This window comes from Cryptotermes secundus, unplaced genomic scaffold, assembly GCF_002891405.2.
Source record: "Cryptotermes secundus unplaced genomic scaffold, Csec_1.0 scaffold673, whole genome shotgun sequence".
Lineage (NCBI taxonomy): Eukaryota > Metazoa > Arthropoda > Insecta > Blattodea > Kalotermitidae > Cryptotermes > Cryptotermes secundus.
In genome coordinates this window covers 1,261,900-1,288,800 of record NW_019731277.1, presented here as the reverse complement: position 1 = coordinate 1,288,800, position 26,901 = coordinate 1,261,900, and the positions used below count along the sequence as shown (strand labels likewise).

The 26,901-nt window shown below is 38.6% G+C and overlaps 1 protein-coding gene across 3 annotated transcripts; it reads left to right on the top strand.

Moving 5' to 3' along the window:
• On the top strand, window positions 1-26,901 carry LOC111866874 (tyrosine-protein kinase Shark). Of its 3 annotated transcripts, none has more exons than XM_023856214.2 (16): window positions 1-1,610; window positions 2,650-2,749; window positions 3,298-3,438; window positions 6,969-7,133; window positions 7,845-8,029; window positions 9,792-9,879; window positions 10,869-11,027; window positions 12,240-12,445; window positions 14,178-14,345; window positions 16,898-17,165; window positions 18,079-18,179; window positions 19,410-19,556; window positions 21,471-21,579; window positions 22,611-22,782; window positions 24,787-24,913; window positions 25,648-26,901. In XM_023856214.2, exons 1-16 carry the CDS (start codon window positions 1,575-1,577, stop codon window positions 25,843-25,845), a joined length of 2,370 nt encoding a protein of 789 aa, XP_023711982.1. In that variant the 5' UTR covers window positions 1-1,574; the 3' UTR covers window positions 25,846-26,901. The 3 variants fall into 3 exon arrangements, with proteins under 3 accessions (XP_023711982.1, XP_023711984.1, XP_033608339.1); XM_033752448.1 differs by lacking the exon at window positions 1-1,610 and adding an exon at window positions 1,757-1,903; XM_023856216.2 differs by lacking the exon at window positions 14,178-14,345.

Genomic DNA, 26,901 nt, shown 5'->3' with positions numbered 1-26,901 from the left:
ACAACCCTATGGGCCTTCATTGCCTGGTACAGGGATAGCTTTACTTTACTTTTACCAGTCTTGAAATTCCCTTTTCAGCATCACCTTGTAACCTTATTACACTTGCGGGTTCACAGTTCAATGATATGTATGGACATATGACTTCATCTATGGTCTTTCCATCTCTTCATTGTTGTAACATCTGAGTATATTATCAGTGTAGCAAGATGGCTGAAGTGGTAAATCTTCAGGCTTTTATTTGAGAGGTTCTCAGCTTGAATATTGGACAAACCATCAACTCTCCTCACTGGGGTTTTTCATTGTGTCCTCAGTCTGTCAAGGCAAGTACTACAGTACCTGAAATTAGGCCATGACTGCTCCATTCCAAATCCTTTCCAACTTATTACTCATTAATTATCCAACCATCATCGTTGACATTACAGCCCTTTTGATTCATAGCCTTCCTTAGAGGATTCTGCCAGACAGCATCTGGTTTTCACTTCTTTAGATTTCTCAACAATAGTTATCTTATAGAGCAAGGACATCAGCCTTTTTGCCCCTCAGTGACTGGGTGGCCCAATTATATCCCCAGGCACTGGGTTCCCTTTTTGTTGCTTTCCATGACTCAGAACTATGGTGAAGGTATTTTAACCTGCCTCCACATGGAGAAGTCATCCATCCAATTAACACTATATGGTCTGAGCTACTGACGGCTTTGTTAAATAAACCATACAGACATGCACACACATACTATCAAGCTTATGCTTCTCAGGCATTTCAGTTGTTTTGCTACTTGTGAATACACTGGCTTCGGGTCTTAAAAGTATTGCTTTTGCCCTTGTATTATTTTTATCATCAAATGTCTTGCTCTAACTTACAACTGATTCCGTCAGTAATTTGTATAATTTTGGAGTCAAGATAGCTCATTTGGTAGAATAACTAGGGCATAGGCTGGACAGCCGATGAGTTGCAGTTCAAGGTAGTTTTCTCTTCCCCACAGTCCCCAGTCCGGTTCTGGGGTTCATCCGGACTCCTATCCAATGGCTATCACAGTTTCCTTCCCCAGTGACAAAGCGGCCGGGGCGTCAAGCTGACCACTTACATCTCGTGCAGACCTAAAAATAGGGTGTTATACCTACGTCTTCATGGCGTGAAACTTAATTAATTAAGAACAGGGATCTTCACTTCTTGCTGCAAAATTATTTCCGTCCGGGTAACTTGCTTATTCATGTCTACTTCCAGTACAACACCGACGTTATTCACATGCACACCTGTTAAAACAGACATCGGGTGTACGTAATTGTTATTCTGCAAACGAGCACGTCGTGTTTCCCTGTTGACGAATGGATGATTCACCGTTCAAAGATTTGTTGAAGGTCTCGTTGATTCACCACCATTCACGCATGTATTACGGGAGAGCTCAGGAGTGAGCAGGTAAACGAAGTGCACGAAACAATACATTCACCCATACAACGATATATGATTAACATAAAACTGAGAGAACCCATATTCATTCATTTGATGAAGCTAGCAATGGTACGAAATGACACAACAATAGCAACAATGTAATATAATTCTGAAACAACAATATTATCATGTTCAAACTTGTTACCAAGTTGTTACTCTCAAAGGTAAGTTTGATATATAGCATAATTTTTAACGTTATAAATATATAAACTCTTAAAAATACTCGAGAATTTTTATTCCAAGCAATTCTTTTTTATAAAACTAGAATTCGTCTGACTTCCATTACGCTAATTATTATGTCCTGTTCAAACACTACAGCTGTATCCGGTACGAGTACATGACAGTAGTTTTTGTACTACGAAGAGCGTGAAGGGAGATGGGAAGCTTTGTTGTAGAATATGCACCAAACACTGATGAACCGTTAAAACATTTAACTTTGTATCACTGATATGTAAAGGTATAGCTAGACAATTACTTTTTGTTGTTATTATATGTTTAATGTACGAGAAATGGCTGATTACGTATTATACAGCGAATGGCAACACAATATCACGACGGATTAGTACGTGATTACTAAAAATGTTCTAATGTTAGGATTGTTAGGTCGTGAATATCGAGGTTATGTTTAATCTCTTCACTGTCATTTTACTGCTGGTGACACAGCACTAAATAAAGTTGGATTGCCGTCTGCACTCACTATAAACCGTATAAATGGTATGTCAACGTTTCGGCCCATTTTACACTTCTACTCAACTGAACATTTTGCAATATTAGAAGAAAATATGAGCGTAACAGCGTATGTTTGATATTGGACGTCTAAGCGATTGAAACAACGTTTTGTTTGTAAAATTTATGCCAGGTGAAGAAGGTACTGGTGTTAGGAGATTTTATTATTAAGAGTGATTGTTTTTTCAGGTTATATACCATTCTCACGTGAGTAATACAGTGAACGGCGTTTTTAGCTCGTAGGTGCTTACAAGTCTGAGTTCCAAGATAGATTAATAAATAGACTTTTTCTTTGTGAACATTATGAGACATGTCTGAAGTTACTATGATTAAAATCCCATATTTCAGTTCAGATATAATGATTATACAGTGGGTTTTCTAGATAATTTTAGATAATGATGTCATGAAGTAAATGTATGTGTTGTGGTTGTCTTGATTTCGAGGGATTTTGTTTACAGCCTGCTGTTTATTTTCCAGGGTAGTCCATACAGGATCATGATGATGAATAAAGAGGACAACATTTGTTGGTTTCATGGAAAAGTGTCACGAGAAGTAGCAGAACAAATATTGACAAACGGTAATGTATAATTCGAAATTTATCCTACACTGAGTATTTTGATGTGATGATAGTAATTCACAATCAGTATAATTTGACTTCTGGGTTGAGATGCTGTGTAGCTTATTAGATATGGACTAACAAATTCCTCAGAAATGCTGGTACCTGTCTGCCAGATTACATAGAAACCATTAGAAAACCATAATCTTAATATTTACAGCCATGAGAGCGTCATACCTCGTATATTCCCCATGAAAGTTTGTATGGTGATATGTTACAAAGATATATAGTGATGTGTGTCAGAACCCTAAAATCCAATCTTGGCAAGGGGAAAGAATTTTTTTTTTCTTTTTAATAGCATCAAGACTGGCTCTGGGGCCAATCCATCCTCCTATTCAGTGGGTAGTGGGGACTTTTTCCTATGGGGTAAAATGGCCAACGCATGAAACTGACCTCTCACTTCCATCTAGTGCCAAGATTGAGTATATATGGAGCTATACCTCCATACATCATCATGGTGTGGTGCTTAATTAAACACACGGAGAGATTCATCTTCTTTACGTTAATAGATGGCGGAAATGAGGACGGAGCTTTCCTGGTTCGGGAAAGCAACACGGCTGTTGGAGATTATGTGCTCTCTGTCCTCCATGAGGGAGAAGTTGTTCATTATCAGATACGACGACATGGAGAGGATGCCTTTTTTTCCATAGGTAAATATAATTTTGTAAAGGTGTGTATATGGGGGATAATATTAAAATGGATCTTAGAGAGGTAGGATGGGGTGGTACTTGCTGGATTGATCTGGCTCAGGATAGGGATCATTGGAGGATTCTTATGAACACAGTAATGAATCTTCAGGTTCCGTAAAATGCTGGGAAGGTGTTGAATAGCTGAGCGACTGGTAGCATCTCAAGAAGGACTCAGCATCATGAAGTTAATTAGTTAAAAGTTTTATATGTGGGAAACAATTATGGTATGTTAATTCACTCGCAGCAGCTCTGCTTCTAGCATAACTGCTGGACCAGCAGTACACTAGCTGTTTGCAGTACTTCACGGTAAAGAAACAAGTAACAATAAATCTTCATACATCCAAGGAATCGCAGATTTTTAGGTTTTTGCAGTAGTTTATTGTTTATGATCTTGCTTGTGGCTGTTCGCACCTTGGAAATTCATGCTTCATCTTCACATGGAGGCAGCCTGTTCATCTGACATCACCAGCATAGCCCACTTCAACGAGATACAAATGCCCAAGACCTGAATGTTGTACATAAGGAAATGTAGGACATAGATGTATAACTGCCTTCATGCTATTCCCCCTCCTTTACCTTTTTACCGCTGCCTGAGATTGTCCTGGTTGAAGTTACAATGCAAGTAAATAAATCACTGGCACAGATGTAATAGAGATAGTTAAATATGTTATAATAAAATAAGCAGTATACATAACATTGATGGGGCGCCAATGTACGCAGTAAGCAATACCCACAGAACTTGGCATATCTTTAATTCAGTTGTGCAGTTTAACAGATGACAGGTCTAGGATCAATCACAGATGTAGTTAAATGAAGCTATACTAAAACAAATCAAAGTTACGTGTGGTGGACAGAAGGGCAGGACTAGTCAGAAGAAGAAAAAATGGAAACTGAGAAAATAGCCGAAGGACAAAAATCAGCATAACTGATCACAGTTTGGATATACACATCCTTCAACTCAGGGTCCTGATAATGGCCAGTTCACATAACTGCCCCTAGGATTGTATCTGGGCATTTCTGTGATCTCCAGACCAAGTTTCTCAATTGAGAGGCAAGCCACGAATGAATCAAGTGTTTTCAAATCTGATCAACAGCTGAGGAGGTTAAAATAAGAAAAATCTGTAGGATGGGTAGAAAAGACTACAGGGTGTACAGGAAGGCACATACAAGCTGGTTCACAAAGTGGAATATGTTAAAAGTCAGTGTCATGGAATTGCGAAAGGTAACTGCAGGTGCCATTTAGTGACACAGGAAACATTATGTCTATGTGGAGGCGAGGTGCAGTTCCTCCACCACAGCCCAGCGAGTCATGGGCGGCAAGAAAAAGGGAAGTCTCGAATCTGAGACAGTAAAATATGGACTAAAGTCCCACGGGGCTCGGGCCCAAGAATGACTGCACTAGCAAGGGCTGACAGTAATTGTAAATGACAAACCAGTCCTCTTGCCAGAGAGAGAGACCCACAACAACAGACCCACAACTGTCTGACAGTAATAAAAATGTGGTCATAATCCCCAGATGGGTGCTTTATTGCAAGACAGACCAGCCAACTGACTGTCGGTCGTAAGATAAGACTCAGACTCAGACTAAGGAAAAACCAGTGTGCTTAGATTGCATTCTTGAAGAGGAATGTGAGGAATGTTTTGCTTTGTTGCAGCATAATACTGGCTGATCGTGGTCAGGTATGACAGTCTGGACAGAACACCAGTAAATGACTAACCTAGGGTAGGAAAGAGCAAGGTTATAATGAAAATGCATAGTTTTTTCATACACAGGAATTTTCTGCAAACCAAGAAATTTGCGTGATTGTCTCGTAATTCTGTATGGCACAATAAAAATAACTTTAAAAAGTGAACTGTTAAGAATCCTCAAGGTCAGATTAGACAATGGAGATTGCGTTATTTCATGCGATCATATTATCTTGAACAGTTGTAGTTGCTGACTTTGTGTTTTCACAGATCACTAGCAGGAGTAATACTGTGATTAGGGCTGCAGTTAATCGCTGGCTTCCCACTGTGGCGGCCCGGGTTTGAGCCCAGGTCTGGTCAAGTGGGATTTGTGGTGGACAAAGTGGCGCTGGGGCAGGTTTTCTCCGAGTACTTCGGTTTCCCTGCCAATCTTCATTCCACCAATTGCTCCACAATCACCCTCACCTATCATCTGGGGCTGGTACAATAGGCCAGAAGTGGCCGCAGTACAAGGGACTTAGTCCAACCCCACTAGCACTACTGTGAATATGAAAGCAGGGTGAAGGCATTAGAAAGAAATTACAGGCTAATAATACTACAGATAGAATGTCACTCTAGAAGTATGTGTTGTGAGCAGGTTTCAAGAATGAAAGAAAACTGATCGAAAAGGTGATTTCGAAATATGGCCCATGGGGTGAAAGGGAATATTAGAAGACCTATGGATTGAGCAAAGATGATTTTAGTGGGGGTGAAACAGGTCTTTGGGTTGAATCTGTGAAATTTATGATGAACTGTACATGTTGGTTTTTATGCGTCACTGTAAGGTATTAGTAACCTGTTTGTGAGTAAGACAAGAGATAAGGCACTCCAGTAATATTATCATTTGTCTAATTATTAAGCAGCCTTTGCAGGTAACTGTGTGGCATTGAAAGTATGCAAATAAGAGGCGTATTGTTTAACACACAGCCATAATCATGTACACTTCAAGAACTGTATTAATGGAATAAGTACAGGCCAGCCAAAGGCATCAGAAATACTTAAGTCTACTTAGTGCTTAACAAAACAGACCATGTCCATATTCTTAACAAATTTCTTCATAAAAATATTTTTGTGAAAGGTATATAAGAACTCAGTATTGAGTCTAAAATATTCAGATGATGGTATGTTACAGTAAACATGATTTTTATTGAAAAATGCCATCTGTTGGGACATGGCACTGTGTAGATCTACACAACACCACATCCTAGAAGACGCCGTGGTGCCGTGTAGATTTACACAGCTCTACATCCCAAAAGATGACATTCTTCATAGTCACCGCTGTGAAAACTTCAAATCTTAACATGATTTTTATTGACTGCCATATTAGTTTAAAATAAAATTTAAATTAAAGTTATAGTTAAAATTATTGTTGAGTTTAGTTATTAAAATACTAGATACTGTATTTTAAATTGGGTTGTACCCTCTTCTGTTAAGATAGTGTGATTGCCCATGGCTATGCGTTATATTGTGTTTCTTTAGGTCTTTTGTTTCTTCCTTCTTGCTTCGTGGTATTTACTTTTTATGTGGAAAGTGGATCAGACATCATAGAATCCCTTTTAACTTTCTTAGTGTGAAGTGGTTTCATTTGAATGAAGAGCAAGACCTTCCAGGTTATAATGCTATGTAGTTTGGTAGAAATCCTCTGATATTCCTCCAATATTTCAGTGGATTTCTACCAAATTATGCAGTGTTACAACCCAGAAGATTATACTCCTGAAATTCACCAGTTTGAGAACCTCATTCTTTTGAGTGATTTGTTTCCATAGATGAACATACCATAATTCATGGCTTGGAGACGTTAATTGAATACTATCAGGAAGCGGCCCATGGTTTGGTCACTAAGCTGACTAAGGTCTGTAAGAAAGATCTCCCACCACATGATTCCCGTAGACATGGACGTACAAACCTTTTGCACAGAGCCACAAAGGAAGGTAAGAATTTGTTTTATGATGTTGAAATTTTTTTGACATTTTCAAAGATAAGATAATTTTTTAAGCCTTTTACAAAAGAAATGCATATTTATGTAAGGTTTGCAGTTGCAGCTTACTTTGTTGAGGCACTGTACCACAAGCCAGAAAGTCACAGTTACAGTTCCTGATGAGGTCATTGAACTTTTCAATTGACCTAATCCTTCCAGNCACTATGGCTCTGGGGTTGATTCAGCCTCTAACAGAAATGAGTACCAGGAATCTTCCTGGGGGTAAAGGGCAGCTGGCGCATAAGGCTGACAATCTGACCGCCATCTGTGAGCTGACTGTCTAGAAAATGTGAGAGCCTCGATGTCTCACAACCCTATGGGCCTCCCCGGTCTGTTACAGGGATAGCTTTTCTTTTTTTTTTTTTTAATGTAATGATTTCTTCAGAAGCCTACAGTGTAGAATGATCAGCTGAATAATGAATGGTAAACTGGCTCCTATATTGTTTGTCCATGGGAATGCCATGTCTTGTGCATAAAAGTTTTGGATGTAAGCAGTCAGGGCCCAATTTGAGAAACTGTGCTGTTGTTTGCCTAGAGACATTGAAAACCATGAAAATCTCAGTCAGCAAACCTAGGCTGTGGGCTGTAATTTGAACCCAGGAAGTTCCATTCATCTTTGCTTCTTGTGTTTTGCTTGTTGCTAATAGTATCGTAAATCCTTTAGGAAACTACACAGTAGTATCAGAGTTACTGAAGTGTGGGTATCGCAGTCTGGAAGCAAAGAACCAAGAAGGGCAGACAGCTGTCCACTTGGCAAGTCGCATGGGCAAAGATGACATCCTCAAGAAATTAATCGAGAGCGGAGCGAACATTAACTGTCGCGATACAGCAGGATACACACCACTGCACGTATGTACTGCAGTTACAGATACTGTATGTTGGCAGTGCTTGGGTATAAGCCTTAGCTCAAGTCTTCTGTATGCTGTATAACCTAAAGAAACACAACGTGGAGTTTGGATTTAATGAATCTCCAGGGGTGTGGCCTTTGTTACACCATTACTGATTGCTGAATATACAAGTTGGGGCATGCTGTAGCATAGTTGGTTGAGACATCATGCTACAAGCCGGAAGGTTGCATGTTCAATTCCCAATGAGGTCATTGGATTTTTCAGTTGACCTAATCCTTCCAGCTGCACTATGGCTCGGGGTCGACTCAGCCTCTAACAGAAATGAATACCAGGAATCTTCCTGGCAGCGAAGGGTGGCCGGCACTTGAGGCTGACAACCATACTGCCATCTATGAGCCAATTGTCTAGAAAATGTGAGAGCCTCGACCTCTCACAACCCTATGGGCCTCCACAGCCTGTTACAGGGATAGCTTTTGTTTCTATACAAGTTAGGAAATTTATGAATAGCATAACAGTTCTTGTTTAATTATCTCAAATTCTGTTAGAAGTAGAAGAGAGTGTATTAGGCATAAAATGTGTTTCATTTCTTTCTACATTTATTGACATTTAAAATGTTATACATCATGTTTTTTATTTAAAAACAACTCTGTCTCCATCATTAGGTAAAAAAGCTTACACAGCTGCACCCAGTTAATGGAGCTAGTCCCTTTTCCCAGACACCAGAACTAACGCAACACAGGATACAGACAGTAGGCAACACAAGCACCACTAGTACCAGAGGACAGAGACAGAATCCAATTTCCAAAAAGTTTTTAAATGAAAAGCAGGACCATGGATAGTGTCCAGAACATCATTAATTTTATTAATATAACATTGTCACAAACTTTTAGATCCATTTCATTCTGTTCAACTTGTGTTCGAAGCAGTTTTTGCTCTGGTAAATATTTAGTGGTCTCTGCCTGAGATATGCACAGAAAGTTGTGTAGGTCTTAATGTTAAGTGTCCATTATAAAAGTAAAAAATAAAGCTATCCCTGTACCAGGCCATGGAGGTCCATAGGGTTGTGAGACGTTGAGGATCCCACATTATCTAGACAATTGGCTCACAGATGGCGGTAAGGTTGTCAGCCTTACGCGCCGGCTGCGCTTTACTCCCAAGGAAAGTTATTTAATTAATTCCTGGTACTCATTTGTGTTAGAGGCTGAGTTGACCCTAGGACAATAGTGAGGCTGGAAGGATTACGTCAATTGAAAGAAATCCAATGACCTCATCGGGACTTGAACCCGCAACCTTCCAGCTTGTAGCATAGTGCGTCAACCACCTACGCTACCGCATGCCCCAAAGTGTCCATTATTCTTGCCTCATTTTAACCAATGTTGAATGTGTTCAGAAATATTAGTAAAGCTACTGAATTTCAAATGTTATACAGACCTATTCAGCAGTTCTTGGGTTGTTTCACTCATAAAGATGGAAAGAATGATTTTATTATATACTGTACAAGGTTGAAAATGCATCTGAAGGGGCAGTAGTAAGCAGATATAACAGAATTGGGTCCATGGTATAACAATTTGCACATTTGTGTTTGATTCAGGAATATGACCATATGGAGCAGTGTCATGTTAAAGCAATCTCTTCAGTATTCTTTTGTGTTATGAATGTTTCGTTGCTGTAGTCTTTGAAATGTTCTGCTAATTTGGGTGTTACTGCATACATTGTTGTTTAAAACTTACCAAGTAGAAGAAAATATCTTTGCCTGGTTTCAGTATGCGTGTCAAAGCAACTTACCCAGCACGGTCCGGATATTGGTGCAGATAGGATTTGCCAATATTCAGGCTCGCAACTCGGATACAGGTAATTGTAAAGTCATTTAGAGTTTGTTCTCTATAAATTATATCATGCTGTTTAGGAAGAACTGTTGCAGTGCAGTGTAAAGCTTGTCTTGTTTGTATACATGAAGAATTCTGTCTCCTGGGTATAATGTCATGTAGTTCGTTGAAAATCAGTCAACGTTGGTAGTTGCTGGTAATGGTGGTTTGCTAAAACTTATACTTGACAGGCGAACATGTATGCATCACAATCTTATATATGAAGTAAGTTTAAAAGATGGTAAATTGTCGTAGAAATTTTGGTCGGGTGATACCACATTAACCAGGAGTTTACTTTGGTTACATTTTATGGTCTGTAGTTGGTTGAGGCACTATGCTGCAAGCCAGAAGGTCACAGGATTGAATCCTGATGAGGTAGATTTTTTCAATATACCGAATCCTTCCAGCCTCACTATGGCCCTGAGGTCGATTCAGCATTTAACAGAAATGAGTACCAGGAATGTTCTTGAAGATAAAGGGCAGCTGGCATGTAAGGCTGACAAACTTACCACCATCTGCAAGCAGATTGTTTAGAAAATGTGGAAACCTCAAAATCTCACAACCCTATTGGCCTCCACAGCCTGTTACAGAGATACCTTTACTTTTTTTTATGACACTGTATGGTCTGGTAGGTAGGTATAAACATTTTGGAGGAACATACTGCCTGATGTCTGGATACCATACAATATTTCCTCAGAAAATCTGATACACAGCTACCACGTTATATGGTGTAATAACGCAGAAGGTCACAATATGAATCTTCAGTATTATGAAAACCTCAAATTTTGTACTAGACAGTTGTTTGAATAAGATAACATTACTGTTTTCTGATCCTGTGATGCCAGTTGGGTTGGAGGCAGTTAGTTCTGTCATTTTTCATACTTCGTGTTACATTAAATCATTTTTCATAGCCATCACAGAGACAGGCCCTATTTCGAGCAGTTCTCACTCTTGTAACTAAAGTTTATTGAATAGGTTGGGTTCCACTTCATGAGGCTGCAAGTAGAGGCCACAAGGAGGTTGTACGAGTTCTGCTGTCCTTAAATGCACCCGTCAACCCAAGGACAATAGCAAATGACACACCAGCAGATTTAGCTATGAGGAATGGTTACCAGGACTGTGCAAGGATTCTCCGTAAGTTTCACTGATCAGAATGCACCATCTGCAAGGTTATTACCATTTACAAGGGCTGAACAGAAAATTACTTAAAGTAAATTAATTTATAACAGATCGTACATATATACTTTTATATCAGCAATATTGAAGCATTTGCACATGTGGCACATAAAAAGAATTGCTGGTCATGCAGAATTTTTTTTTCAGATAAATATTTTGATAAAAACAGTAAATAAATTAGTATCAGAATGTTAATTTACATGTGTATATATGTGAGTAAGAATTAAGTTTATGCTCATGTGTACAGAAATTATTCCACTTAAGTTTTGAAACGCAGCTTCAAAAATGTTTGCCAGCCATCTTTGTGTGATTGGCTAGCAACCAAACAGCAGATATAAACAACCACCTCCAACACTTGCAGCTTAGTGTCTTCTTGGATGTGAGGCTGTGTAGTCCAGTGGAAAGTTACCAGTGTTTCAGCGGAACATGTGGCCACCATCTTCAGTGTGAAGGCAGCAGTTTCCCCCAAAATGCTGGTGACTTTTTAGCAGTTTGTGTGGTGTCACATTGGAGAAGACCGTAGCCTTCACATTCATGACATGGGAACTTTCAACTCCAACGTTAGTGCTTCATCATATAGAATGGTTGCCATTGTGTGTCTGCTATATAGACCAGGGTATGGTATACCTTGTGTAACCAGCCTTACAGAAGAGGATTCCTGCGTAAATATGTTTGAATTTCCCATTGTTGTACGAATACCGAAAGTATATTGAAAATAGAACCTAGTGACATAATGATTGTATAATGGCCTATATCGACTGCCTCCGTGGTCTAGTGGTCAGAGTTCCTGGCTACTGATCCTGAGGTCCTGGGTTCAATTCCCGGCACTACCAGATTTTCTGAGAAGTAGTGGGTCTTAAATGGGGTCCACTGAGCCTCGTGATGATAACTGAGGCGCTGCTTGAATGGAAAAATAGTGGCACTGGTCTAAAAAACCGAAATTAACGGCTGTGGGGATTTGTTGGGCTGCCCACGTGACACCCTCTATCCCCTAAAGTTGGCACTAACTTTGCCGACAAGCAGCGATTGTTCGGTCGGTATAGTTGGCGTGCTGACTAAAACCACGGAGTTTGTTTTTTGTAAAGGCCTACATCATGAGCTGATAAAGATGTTCTCTTGTTCTAAGTTTAGACAGAGTGTATGATGTTTGTTTGCATTGTGTTTCACAAGGAAATTACAAATGTCCAGTGCCAAAAACACAGAAGAAAGATTGGTATCATGGTACATTGGATAGGAATGAAGCAGTGAACATGTTAAAGGAGCTCGGGAACAAGGATGGAACATTCCTTGTCCGATACAGTGATCGTAATGGTGGAATGTACGTGCTGACAACCATCTATTGTGGCCAGCCATACCATTTTCAAATCAAGACACAGGTGATTTGAGTTTTGAACTTCTTCATTGTGCATGTATTTCATTGGAAGGGCCCTGACAGTAAAATATTATTGCCTAAGCAACAGCAGTAGTAATAGCAGTAATGATAGTAGAATTAATAATAATAATAATAATAATAATGAAAAGGTAAAGGTAAAGCTATTCCTATAACAGGTTGTGGAGACTCATAGGGTTGTGAAACGTCAAGGCTTTTCTAGACAGTCAGGTTACAGGTGGCAGTGACGTCATCCTTACACGCTGGCCACCCGTTACCCTCAGGAAGATTCCTGGTATTCATTTGTGTTACAGGCTGAGTTGACCCCAGGGCCATAGTGTGGCTGTACTGCCAAGGGAAAAAAAACCATTGCAATCATTTCTCATCTAACTGTACTAACTGTATTAATGAATTTGGAATTTCAATTTATTCTGTAAAAATTTAATTTCTACTTCTGTCCCTTCTTGTTTCCCCTGCAGTACTTCTCAAAACTATTCTTGAATTTCGCTTTTGTTTTTCTTTATAATGGTAAGTGTGTTGCATTGATTTTGGACCTCTTTGTTCCAGAACATCCCTTTTGTGATATGATAAAATTTAGAGCTATTTTATGCTGTTCTTTTTGTTTCTGTCTTGATTTCACCTTTTGAATATATTTTGCTTTCCAGATAAACATATTTTTTTCCCATCTGTTTAACCCTGGTGCCATTCATTTTTCTCTGCAGGTCCTAAACTAATCCACATACTTCAGTGTTTTAAAAAAAGTTGTATGGAGAAATGTCAATGGGATCATTTAATGATTTTAACATTCATACTATCAGAAGTGTGTGTCACTACTGTTCACTTTATTCTTCTTCCTTTCCGCATTTACATGTGTCATGTACCTACCGAAACTCGTCAATTATCTCTGCTTCCCAAATCCCCTCCTCCTCAATTTCCTCCATGTTTTATCCTTTCATCCTCACTACATCTTTCCTGACCTGTTGTCCCCATCTTGATCTCAGTATTCCTGTTAGGCTTCTGCCTTTTGGTTTTATGGTCAAAACCATTTTCGGGATTCGTTAAATGTGCCCATGCTATCTTATTCTGTTATTTATTAATTTATCTTTAAATTCTGCATCGTTTTTCTTATTCTTTTTCCTTCTCTTGGCTTTCCTGGGGCACGCGATAGCCTACTTGGTTGAGGCACTATGCTAGAAGCCGGAAGGTCGCGGGTTCAAGTCCTGATGAGGTCATTGGATTTTTTTCAATTGACCTAATCCTTCCAGCCGCACTATGGCCCTGTAGTCGACTCAGCCTTTAACAGAAATGATTACCAGCAACATTCTTGTAATATTCTTGGGGGTAAAGGCGGCCAGCACATAGGGCTGACAACCTTGCCGCCATCTGTGAGCCGATTGTCTAGAAAATGTGAGAACCTCAACATCTCACAACCCTATGGGCCTCAATGGCCTGTTACAAGGATATCTTTACTTTACTTTTACTTGGTTTTCCTTCTGTTTTTCTTAAAAATGTCGTCTCTTCTGCCATTAGTTTGCCAATATCTGTCTTTGTTTCTGTTCTGTTTCATTACCGTTACTGAGACCATGGCTTCCCTTGGTACAGGATCCCACACACCAGTGTTACACAAATTATCTTTTACCATTAACAGAAAGACTGTCACTTAATATTCTTTTTAATTATATTATTTTGTTGTTGCTTTTAGTTTATTTTAATTTTTCATTTTAATATGATTTTTTTAGGGCGATTATTTCTTTATTGATGATGGTCCTTATTTGGATTCATTGCAACATGTGATTGAACACTATAGCCTAATGTCGGATGGTCTGCCTACAACACTGCAGATTCCAGTTCCTCCCATGCCCAAACCCCCAGTGCCTGAGATGCCTCCCTCGTTACTGCTTAATGGGGTGAGAATCGTGCATAATGTAAGGTAACAACTAAATACTAAAAACAGCTTGTTTGTCACTAATAAAACAAGAAACAAAAAGAGAAAATTTGTTTTAGAAAGCAAAAGGTAACATATATATATATATATATATACTTGTATATAGTAATACCATCTCTCTTCGGTTTCATTCCATTTTAACAGGGTCTTTGTATATTATAAGCAGGGCCCAGATTTTGATGACCTGAAAATATTTAAAAAATGACCGAAAAAATGCAGAAAAATGACCTAAAGGAGAAAAGAAAGAACACTTCACTTCCATATTATTCACATTTCAGAAAACATATGAAGAAAAATTCCCTAAAATGGCCAAAAATGACAAGAAATACCCTTAAAAGTCCAAAAATTTACCCAAAAGTTACCCCAAAAATGAAAAAATGACTTTAAACCTAAAAGCGTCAAAGAGTGACAAAAAATTACCTATAAAATTTACATTTCTCTAACCAGCAGCTCATATCCGAGATTTATGTATTTAAGAGCATCGCATAGGATACAAGGAAAAAAGATGACATGTCATCAAAATCCAGGCCCTGATTATAAACCATGTCAGATATGTGCATTTAAGAAACCTCTTCCATTTCTCTTAGTACTAATCTCAGAGCCCTATAAATACTGCTTAACCATTTTGCTGCGTATTATTTTCTAACCATTTTCCTAAATTAATCCCATTTAAGGTAAGATATGAAGAAAATGCAACAAGAATGTATTTGCATAGCCCAGTGAACGACATTGAATGACGCAGTAAAAGAGATGATTATTTATTGATGTGGACTAAAGTCGACTATTGCACTGCACACTGTTGGATGTGTCTTTGACTTCAGTTGAACATCGCAGCAGTATGGTTAAATCTACTGTACTAGGATTCAGACATGACAGCAAATCAATAATGCTATATCATGTAATAGAGGTACAAGATTGCAGTGACTTCCTCTTGAACGTGATAGTCAGTCAGTGTCAGGACTAGGCTATAGTCATGCCTGACTTCCTGGCAGTGACAGAAATTTTTCAGTTCTACAGCCATTCTATAACATGAATCATGGTTTATAGCACATGGTTAGTATGGATGATGTAATAAGGTTTATTTAACCCTTTTTGATTATAAATGCATTAGAATGTAGAATGAATAATGTATCACTTTCTGTGCTTAATATACTGAAATATGTCTGGTTCTCATTATATGTAGTAGTTGTGTTTCTGAGCTTTGCTGCATATGTCAGAAAGTAGTCCAATTAGAAGTGTACTGAACACACACTGAGCACAGTGTCAGACTATGAAATGACAGAACTGTGTCAAAACATGGAAATTGTCTGTACAGCTCACTGTGCATGCACAGAAACTTCTACCATGGTAGTGGATAGGACACTGATGCCTGTCATGACACAGAAATTGAACCAAGAAACACGCGTAACAGAAGGACATATAAAGAGGGTCACCTGCATAGATATAAAAAGTTCTTGACTGATATGATAACAGGAAAAGGCAGTCTGTGGGTATGAAAATTTTTGAGAAATATTGAGAGAAAACAATTTCGATAAAAAGGTATGAGGTAAAGCTATCCCTGTAACAGGCCGTGGAGGCCCATATTGTGAGATGTCAAAGTTCCCAAATTTTTTAAATAGTCAGCTCACAGATGGCGATGTGGTTGTCAGCCTTATGCTCCAGCTGCCCTCTACCCCCAGGAAGATTCCTGGTACTCATTCCTGTTAGAGGCTGAGTTGACCCCAAGGCCATAGTGCGGCTGGAAGGATTAGATCAATTGAAGAATCCAATGCCCTCATCGGGAATCAAACCTGCAACCTTCTGGCTCATAGCATAGTGCCTTGACCAACTACGCTACCACATACCCCTAACAAGAAGGGATAGAGACAAAAGTGAGATTCTTAGAAAACAAATTGGAGTCCAAATGGTCTTAACCATATCAGTGATTTTCACAGAACTTTTGAGTGATTCCCCTGCTGTTTCTACTGCATATATTCTGGTAATTCCCCATGCCATGTGATCACTGTTGTTTGTAGGTCATATGTTTTCCAGAAGATTGTAGCACCCATATATTGAATCATCTGTCATGGCTGCCTGGTTGAAGTAGTGACATGTTTGGTATTATAGAGAAAACACATTGGATTTCAAGTCACCACTGGAGGGATTAATAGCTAGGAGAAAAATGACTGTAATAGTTTCAGCCATGTAAAAGGAATAGATAGCTCAGTGATACTGAAACAGACAGAGTTAAATTTTAATGAGAAGAGATCTTTAGGGTGAACGGGTAACAGGTTTGTTCAGGCAGGCACTAGAAGACATGAAAGATGAATTAAAATAACTTGCCACGAAATGAACACGTAAGATTGTAGGAAGATAGAAGAAATTGAGGACTTCTTGTGGGTTAATAGCAAATATGTACTTAATACTGACACAAATTTTTTTTTGTGAAATATTAGTACAAAGTGCTTCACAGCCCGTGAAAATAGAGAATATATAAATAATCACAGAATATATTTCTTCTTTCTTTCCACTCAGTTGTCAGCCACATTACCTCATCGAAAGCCATTGAAACGCTCACCAAACAGAAGTCACGGAGTGTCACCATCATCAAGCGCAGGGGCATCGCCTGTTCACAGTCGTCGTGGCTCGCTGACTGTTAATAGCAGTAATAGTAATACTACTGTTGGTTTATCTGTACCAGCGGTGCCGGCGCTACCGTCCCCTCTCCCAGGTCCAATTGACAGGAGTCATAATGTGGAAACTGTGACACCAGTTCTAATAAAGCAAGAACCAAAACATAATGGTTAGTAATGGTGAACTCATATGTAAATTATGGACAGTCTTTATTGCAGAGGGGCCCATGTAGAAGTGTGTAATGGTTACGGGCCAAATTATAACAAATCACAGGCTGTACCATAGCTCAGGGGTTGGATCTTGGGTTTCCCAGTGTGACAGTCTGAATTCAGTTGTAGGTCAGGTCATGTGGAATTTGTGGTAGATACGAGTCACACAGGGCTGATTTCCTCTACCATTTCTCACTCTACCACTTCCTTCACGTCCATTAATCATCCTATCACTGAGCCCGTAGAGACAGTGTTATTAAAAACAAAGAATAATTGATAAAGCTCACACTGCTGGTGATGACATATGCTCGGAAACAATATTCTGCTCTGGGCAGAGTCACAGACGTCTATAAGTGTGCTCAGTTGAATGGTACACAGTCACTTTGGGTAATCAGTTTAATTTGTGTTTTAAATTATATTCTTTAACTATTCCGTTGCGCTTAGCTCTGTTCAGATGTGTTCATTTCCCAGTTTATTCTGTCTCTCACATCCCCTTACTGTTCTTAAACACCTCATTTTTTATTTTTAATATATATTAAAAATTATCACTTATAATGTTCTTTCTTGTACTGAACATTGCAGTGCACCTGTCAGCACTTCTTCACATTCTGGAGGTGCTGGGAAGAATACTGGTTTAGGGACTGACTGCATTTACTGAGAATTTCGTTGTTTTCCTCAGTCTTCATGTAATTCTGGGAGAGTACCCTTAAATAATCTAATTATCCTCCAGTTTAATGCTTTCTAATAAATAAAACCCAGAAAATGTTGCTAAATGAACTAAAAACAAATAAAAGATATTAATTAAAGAAGTAACTTACAAGAGAAAATAGACTAACTTTCTGAAGATACTTTTGTTTACTCTTCTTGTTTCAGAATTTATACCTCAGGATAGTCTAACTTTGGGTGCAGTTCTTGGTGAAGGAGAATTTGGGTCTGTCTACAGAGGAACATATCAGAATCCAGATGGTACAATGGTAACAGTTCATCATATTTTATATTAATGCTCAAGTTTGATCATCTGTAGTATAGACAAAAGGCTGAATTTGGTGGGATCAAAATCGTGACATTAGTAAGTGGATAAAAGTGAAGAAAATTGCCAGTGCTAACACACTTATAAAATAAAGGTAAAGGTGCAGCTATCCCTGTAACAGGCTGTGAAGGCCTATAGGGTGGTGAAAGGTTGATGCTCTCATTTTCTGCAAGAAAGGCTCATAGATGATGATGAGGTTGTCAACCTTATGTGCCAGGTGCCCTTTACCCCCCAGGAAGATTCCTGGTACTCATTTCTGTTAGAGGCTGAGTCGACTCCAGGGCCATAGTGCGGCTGGAAGGATTAAGTCAATTGAAAAATCCAGTGACCTTATCGAGACTTGAACCCGCGACCTTGTAGCTTGTTGCATAGTGCAGCTAACTATGCTACTGCATGCCCTGGTCATTATAAAATGTGACACATAACGTTTAAAAGAGAATTAATTAAGTAATAAACTTATAACTTTTAGATTAGTGGCTTCTGGAATGAACCCCCATTCTCAATAGTGTATACCAGTTTTTTTTTCATACTTTGCCCTCTGTTTTGCCCTGATAATGGAGTCAGCAGATTCCTCTGAATCATTGGTGACAGTCAAGCAGATCACATCCCAGAAGACCACGAACTTCATAGTCACCAGCATGGGAATATCATCAGTATCATCTGTGATAACGTGTAGTGATTTACTGTGTTAACACCAACTTTTGACATGAATGAGTGTCACCCTCGCATACCCAGAATTCAAGGTTTGAGAGTGTCTCTGTCATGGGCCCCAATAAAGCAAAAATGTCTTATGTATGTATGTGAAAAAGGAAGTAGAACCCATTTCCAAAATGACATGGGTTTCGTATTAAAAAGATAAAGTAAGATGACACACAAAGCGCAGAAACTGTCCTGTGTCACATCCTTCTCAAATAACTGGTTTTGAGATCCTCACACCATTGACTATGCAGAGTACTATCTTCTGGGATGTCAGACACCATAGTCTGGTAGAAGGCCACTGACGTTTGAGAGAACCTAACTGTCTCCTTACTGGGAGTTAAAGAGTAAACTATTCACAGATATCAATGGACTTCTGTTAGACTACACTGTGTCTAGCCCAAAAGCAACGCTCTTCGTCTTTGAATATAGATTCTAGTCACAGATGTTTTGAACAGCTGAATATTTCTCATTACAGATGGATGTAGCCATCAAAACTCTACACCAAGAGCATGTAGCAGCTAACCGTGATGAATTTCTGCGGGAGGCTAAAGTTATGATAGGACTGAACCATCATTGTGTAGTGAGGTTAATAGGAGTCTCAAAAGGACCTCCTTTGCTTATGGTAAGTGTTCAGACCAAGAAAACTCCATGAAACAGCTTGCGCTGGAGGAGGGAATGCTCCAGACTTGCTGGGGCTACAGCTGGTTTTCCTCTGTTCCTCTGGGCGAATCCAAGGATAGTGGCTTAAATATGCCACAACCACTTCAAAATCCTATCTGGTCCATCAGTCATCCTACTATCTGACACTATGCAGTCTTGATACTGAAAACGCCGTTAAATAACCCATTAAAAATGATCATTAACATAGAAAAGATCTGATTTGCTTTCAGTAGGTTTTCAGCTAGATTTGTTTCTAAGTTTATTTAATGATACTTTTCCTATTGCATGCATTTCATAGTATCAGATGATAGTAAAATGTCTATAGAGAGGTATAGGGACATGCAATTTTGTACAAATGGAAATACCAAGTTGGCAGTAGTGTGAGAGGAACCTCTGTGTTATTTAAACTGTGGTTGTGAAATTCTTGCATTAATAGACCCTTCAAAGAGCTTTAGAAGACATTCTGAATCAGTTTATTTTCAGTCTTTACTATTTGAGTTGAGACCATTGTTTTTTGTTCTATTAAAACTTTTGCCTCATTATAGCTAGCAAATATGGCTGGCCCAGGCATTTCATTTCATTTATCCACCTTCCATAAATTCTGTCGAGAGTACATTCTCATGCGGATGTGGAGATCGTCCTGGTTAGTCACAACTAAGAATTACAGTTGTCATCTAATAGCATACACAATTGTAATACAATACTGATAAACATATACAATACAATAAAATAAGTTAATTTTAGTAGTAAAAGTAATGGCAAACCTTATACAATTTGATATATTGGGTTTTTGGACTTTATCCATCATCCTGGTTTTTAAGATAACTGGACGATTGGNTTAATTAAAAATTCAGTATTTAAAACACAATGTCATTAATATGTTCTATATAACATACATTAATAGTATAATAAATTGAAATAAAGACTAGTATACAGTGATACAAAGATTGTGTATATCTAAAACAAGTAACTAAAAACTAGAACACAGACTGACATTCTTGTCTTCTTTTGATTGTAAAGCAAGACAGTTACTCGCATCTTAAAAAGATTTATAACAGAAATATTCCTGTAATGAATGAAAAGAATGTAAATGTAAAAACTGTTTTAATTGTACCTCAAAACTCTTAGTGTCACTCGATATATCCTTAATATGTTGTGGTAGATTATTACAGACCTTTGTTCCTAAACAATAAACTCCCTTTTGGTATTTACTCAAATTTACAAGAGGCTGATGGAGATTATTTTGCTGTCTGGTATTGTTTCTATGAATCTCTGAATTTACTATGAATTTGTTTCTGTTTTTTATCACAAAGAGCATAAATAGCGCTTGGCTATTTATACTAATATTATATTTCAGCATCCTGGTGTGTTGGTGTATCAGTCGTTTACTCATTTCCGTCTCTAATGCGACACCATTCATAATCTCTCCTTTATTTCAAAATGTCATTACAGTCACATTTAATTGCAACATGTTTTGGCCTTACACGGCCATCTTCAGGTAATTGTTCACTAATTGATAATGCCGCATTGCACCAGTTCGTATATCAACGCCTCCCTTGCTGTTGCATACCGTCCTTTACATTAAAATTTGTTTGAGAATGAATATTCTGTCTCTGCTGCACATTGTTTTGTTTGTTTGTTAATAGATGATATATGTTTATTATTAATGCAAATATATATCATGATTTTATGAATTTGCTATTATTGTATGTCTGTATGTTATATTATTATGTACTTACATGCCCACTTCATGTGTAGTTCTCACTAGCCATCCATGGATCCCTTGTATTGATCGTTCTTTGTGATTGTTCCCATTGTTTTATCTTTTCTGGAAGTGTGTATGTGCTTTACCATTTTACTGTTAATTTGTTTTTAGGTTCAAGAACTGGTTCCTTTGGGTTCAATGTTGGCTTACTTGTTGGAATTCCCTGACCGAGTAAATCCAAACTATGAACTGAAAGTCTGGGCATCACAAATTGCATGTGGTAAGTGATCTGTCTTATCAAGATTTGCTGTAAAATAAATGTTTCATATTGTTTATATTAAAATTGCAGTCTTCTGGGATATGCCACCATGTAGGCTGTAGATAGTTACCAAATGAAGTAAAGAATGTATTATGTGAAAAGGAAATTCAAGACTTAATCAGCGTAATTTCATGTGTCTGTATGTTGTGTTTCTTGCTGCGTGCCATATAAACTCCACACAGTTCTTTGCCTTCAGCTTCTAATTTCAGCATCAGGTTCTGTTCGTAACTTCTGAGACCATTGTCAGACACTGATGTTGCACATTTGTGGAGGTTCAATTATGAATCCTTCATGAGCATTTCCTCCATTATGCTTGAAACTGGAACAGTCAGTATAATGAGCAGACTACAGGTGGAATTACCAAGGAATTTCTTTTCACTTCTTAGCTGGGGCAAGAGTTTTTCGTTTTCCGCAATGTCCCAAATGTTATGCACTGCAGTGGAGTCTCAGTCCAGTGTTCCCAAATTTTCAATATTCATTTCTATCGATCCCAAGTCAGTAATGTCAGGATGAAATTGTCTCTATTCAAAATTACCCCAGTTTAGTGTTCAGATCCACTGCCCACCAAAGAAACCTTAAATGAGGGACACAGAGATATTTGGTTTTCGGACTTCATCCATCGTCCTGGTTTTAAGATAACTAAGAAAAACACAACGTTTTGGAAACTGGATCTGTTTCCGTCCTCAGGTGAGGGAAAACACCTATTCTGTTGGGTCCCTCAATCACTGTCAACCAACAGAATAGGCGTTTTCCCTCACCTGACGATGGAAACAGATCCAGTTTCCAAAACATTGTGTTTTTCTTAGTTATCTTAAAACCAGGACGATGGATAAAGTCAGAAAACCAGATATCTCTGTGTGTTATACACCATCGTCAGAATCCTATAGTAACTACTTAAATGAGGGTTTCACTGTAGACCATAGCATGGTTTCATATGTATCATTTTGAGTAGATGTCACTTGTGGATTCAAGTCGGAGTTTTATTCACACAGGCATGAAGTACCTGGAAGAGGAGAGGTTTGTTCACCGTGACTTGGCCGCTAGGAATATCCTCCTTGCATCCAGACATCAGGCCAAGATTAGTGACTTTGGTCTGTCTCGGGCTCTCGGAAATGACCGTGATTACTACAAAGCCACTCAGGGAGGGCGTTGGCCCATCAAATGGTATGAGTTTACTTCTTCTGGTGTGTACTTGAAATCGTGAAGGACCTTAGTCCCAATTCATACCTGGACCCACACGCATTCCCTCCGCATGATAACGTTAATTACATAAGCACAAGAAAATGTGTATAACATTAAAATACCTTTCATAGCCACGTGCCATGTCAATGGCATGTGAGCATTATCACATTTTTTTCAGTAGTAATACCATTGTCCGACAAGTTAAAATATGGCCACCAGTTCTGTAGAACGAGGATATTTAAGATATCCTGTTTGTGGATGATACAGTATTACAGTTGAATTTAAATATGGCGCTTAACCCCCTAATATTGGCACGTTTAAAATCTTTGTTTATGATCACCTATCAGTATTTATCACTTCTGTATAACCCAAGTAAGTGAAACAGATTATTTTATGATGTTGTCAGTTGTTAAACTGTACAGTGTGAAATGGTTGGGTGGTAGATGAATGATGAATTGAAAGGGATTTGGAAAGAGTTGGGGCCTTATCAAGTTCTTTGCCAGAATTTGCCTGGAGGAATGCAAGGAAACAGTGAATAATCTCAATCAAGATAGCCATTGTGTCAGTGGAGATTTGAACCAAGCATCTCCAAAATTTGAAGCAAGACCATTACTGCAGTGCCAAACAATTTGATGGAAACAGCATTATTGAATAATCTATGAATCAGTCAGGGACAACCAATTTCATATAGTGATAATGGCTGGATGGTGGGGTTCGATTCATGGCAGGGCCAGAAGTTCTTTTCTCCTCTCTGCAACTTTTGTTCAGGCTCTGGCACCCACTTAACCTCCTGTTGAATGAGTACTAAAGTCTCTTTCTGTTAGGGTGAAGTGGCTGAGATGTGAAGTTGACCAACTAGTGCTGAAGTCAAGAATGCTGAAGCTATGCATCCACTCCCCCATATGAGGTTCTATCAGAAAGTTCCTGGACTAGGTCAAAAAGAAATTTTTGTTCCCATTTCCTTCAAAATAGTCTCCTTGGGAATGTATACAGCGATCCCATCATTTTTTTCACACTTCAAAAGCACCGTGGAAGTAATTTTCCTTAATGCTGTAGAGTACCGCTTACAATTCCCTTTGGCTGTCAGATGCTGTTTCAAAACGTCATCCCTTCAGTTTCATTTTCAATTTGGGGAACAAAGCAGAATCACAAGGGGCTAAGTCTGGTGAGTAGGGAGGATGGGGAATGATAACCATGTTGTTGTTAGTCACAAACTCAGTAGTTTTCAGGGATATGTGGGTGGGCCCATTGTCATGATGAAGGAGCCCATTGTGGTTGCACCAAAATTCTGCTCTTTTTCATCACAAATTGTCTCTCAAGCATCTCAAAATGTCACNTCTGCCTTGAAACATGAATGCCACTCAAAAACAGCTCTCCAGCTTAAAGAATGTTCTCTAGAAACCTCACAAAGCATTTCAGTGGTTTTGGTAGTGGATTTATCAAGCTTCATGCAAAACTTTATGCAGACACTTTGCTTGATTTTGCCATCCATTGCAGACAGAATGAAACACAAAGTCAAAAAAGCACTCGTGTAAAAACAATGAATGTTCACAGTGTGGTGTCACATGGCAGACTGATGCAGTAAGCTTGCGGAAGTGTGACCTTGGCCTCCCCTCTCATCTTCTTTCACCAAGGCAGTTACAACAGTAACAGTCCGGGAACTTTCCAATAGCAGTATGTCTTAATGGCGTAGTGCTTAATTAATTGAGCGCATGGATAATTTTTTTTTCTTGGGACTACAGTCCCAGTGGGCCTAGGCCTACCTGCATGAACTTCTCCATTCACTTCGGTTTTCTAGATCTTACACATTCAGTAGGACTCCTTTGGCGGGTGATCAGCTCGTCACAAGGCCTCTACCTGTACACAAACAGGTGACAAACAGGCTACCATGACCGGCTGGATAACTTTACCTTTAAGAATCAGTCAGTCTGTTCATGCTATACTGATACTAAAGATGCATATACTGATTTTCCTTTTGCTTACCAGGTATGCCCCAGAGTCATATAATTTTGGAACATTCTCTCATGCAAGCGATGTATGGAGTTTTGGAGTAACGTTATGGGAAATGTTTTCATTTGGGCAGCAGCCTTACGGAGAAATGAGAGGTGCGGAGGTAAGTATGCTTGCGTACAGCAACTGTTTCGTGCGTACATTCTGAGAAGTAACAGTGAGATGGGCATTTTCTTGTTTCATGTCAAGCCAGTTTCCTCAAGTGGTAACAGTTCTTGCTTCTAACATGAATTCAGAAAGAGCCTGGTTCTAATCTCAGCCAATGCGCTGACTGTTCTGGTTGAGGTTTCTTGTGCTTTTTCTGAGACTGTTCAGGCAGTTGCTGGGATGATACCTCAAATTACATCATCACCACTTCCTTCTAAATCGAATCTAATTTGTTATTTACTAATCACTGTCATTCTTTGCTCCATAATCTGAGTTACTGTCACTAAATAAATCATAAATAAATATACTTAAAATTGATGGTGCCATGTCATTATGGTAAAACCAGTCTAGGATGGAATATGCAAATGAATATGAACTTAGTTTACTCAGAAAATTATGTCTTTGGTCCCAAACATAGTAGAATGGAAACTGATATAAAATTGTAACATGGAAATGGAGTGGAAAACAGTGATTTGAGAGAAATCAGCTCTTTCTCTAAGGGTGAAGTTGTCAGGGCATGAAGCTGACCACTCATCTCCAACTAGTACCAAGGCAGAGAAAGAATGGAGCCACACCTCCAGTGCTTAATTAAGCACAGGGATCACTTTACCTTTGCCTTTATGCTAGTCAGTATTGTTCCTGAATCTGTTAGGTTAATAACATGTTACTAATATTTTATATGTTGTTCAGGTCATACAATTGGTGGAAAAGGGAGAGCGTTTGAGACAAACAGAACATTGCCCAAACAGCGTTTATAGGATAATGGAACGATGCTGGGCTTATCAACCACGTGACAGGCCAACCTTCAGTGAACTACTTGAAATATTCTCAACAGATCCCGAATACACAAACATCAAAGAATTGGTACCTGTAATTAATATCAGTTAGCACATATCAGAACAGATAGGAGTAGTTTGAAGCGGTAGGAAGTTCTGATTGGTTATCTCCATCAATGAAGTGATTGGGTAAGGGCTATATGCCCTGAGTTTGATACCTTGCGAAGGCGAGTGGTGACTGAATTACAGTTAAACCCCCATCTAAGATTTCTTTAGGGGGGGGAGCAGTGGATTTGAACATAAAATTGACGAAAATCTTAAATTGATCTAATTTAACGCTGCTGTTTTTTTTCTACTTTGGATTGATAAAAATTTAATGTTAGAAGAGGAACGTTAAATGGGGGTTCCACTGTATTATGAATTGAATTTAAACTGCAATCTGTATTTCAGGAACCAAACGAAAAGAAATAAATTCACCGATGTGCCAGTTTCTATGTCATTAGAATAGTGTAATTTTTACTGTACATTATGTGCCTTAATCATTTTCATATGCTATGATTTGCGAGATATTTCTCTTCATTTGCCATTGAAACTGTTTTATGTTGTAGATAATTTGTTAGGTAATTTAATGCAGTGCTCAAATTGGATGTGCCATGATGTTTCCAGTTTAAAATACCATCACCAAATTTTTTCTTTTGAGTTAGTAACGCTCCTGCTACGTTACAACATTATTATTTTGGATATTGTGAATTATCTAAGGTATATTTGATGTTCAGGGGTTGGCTGTCCTCCTCTCTTCCAAGTGATTGTGTAATAAAAGAGTTATTTTTGGTATATTATAGAAATGAAGAAAATATATTGATATGTTTTTGCAGTTACATGAGCTCGGAGTAAAAACATGGGTTAGTCAGAGTTAGTAACGGCTGTTTTCTGTGTGAATAATATGCACAATATGATCTATTTAGAATGGCTTTGGGCAAACTGTATTGCACAAGGACAAATATGAAGATCTGAAAGCCTGTCCAGTTCATAAGTCAAGTGGTGAGGGCATTTATGTTTTAAACTTATATTTTATGTTCCCAATTAGAAGCCTGGTGTTGCTTCTTCATCATCAGTGTCTCAATGTTTATGTAAATGTTAATGTTTTTAGATTTGAGGCTTTCACGGC

What these genes read in the sequence shown, in the direction of transcription:
- LOC111866874 (XM_023856214.2), top strand. Translation starts at nt 1,575, where the DNA reads ATGTTCAAACTTGTTACCAAGTTGTTACTCTCAAAG. An exon ending in GCAAGAACCAAAACATAATG is followed by an intron (nt 17,166 to 18,078) that starts GTTAGTAATGGT and finishes TTCTTGTTTCAG; the next exon opens with AATTTATACCTCAGGATAGT. An exon ending in AGAATCCAGATGGTACAATG is followed by an intron (nt 18,180 to 19,409) that starts GTAACAGTTCAT and finishes TTCTCATTACAG; the next exon opens with ATGGATGTAGCCATCAAAAC.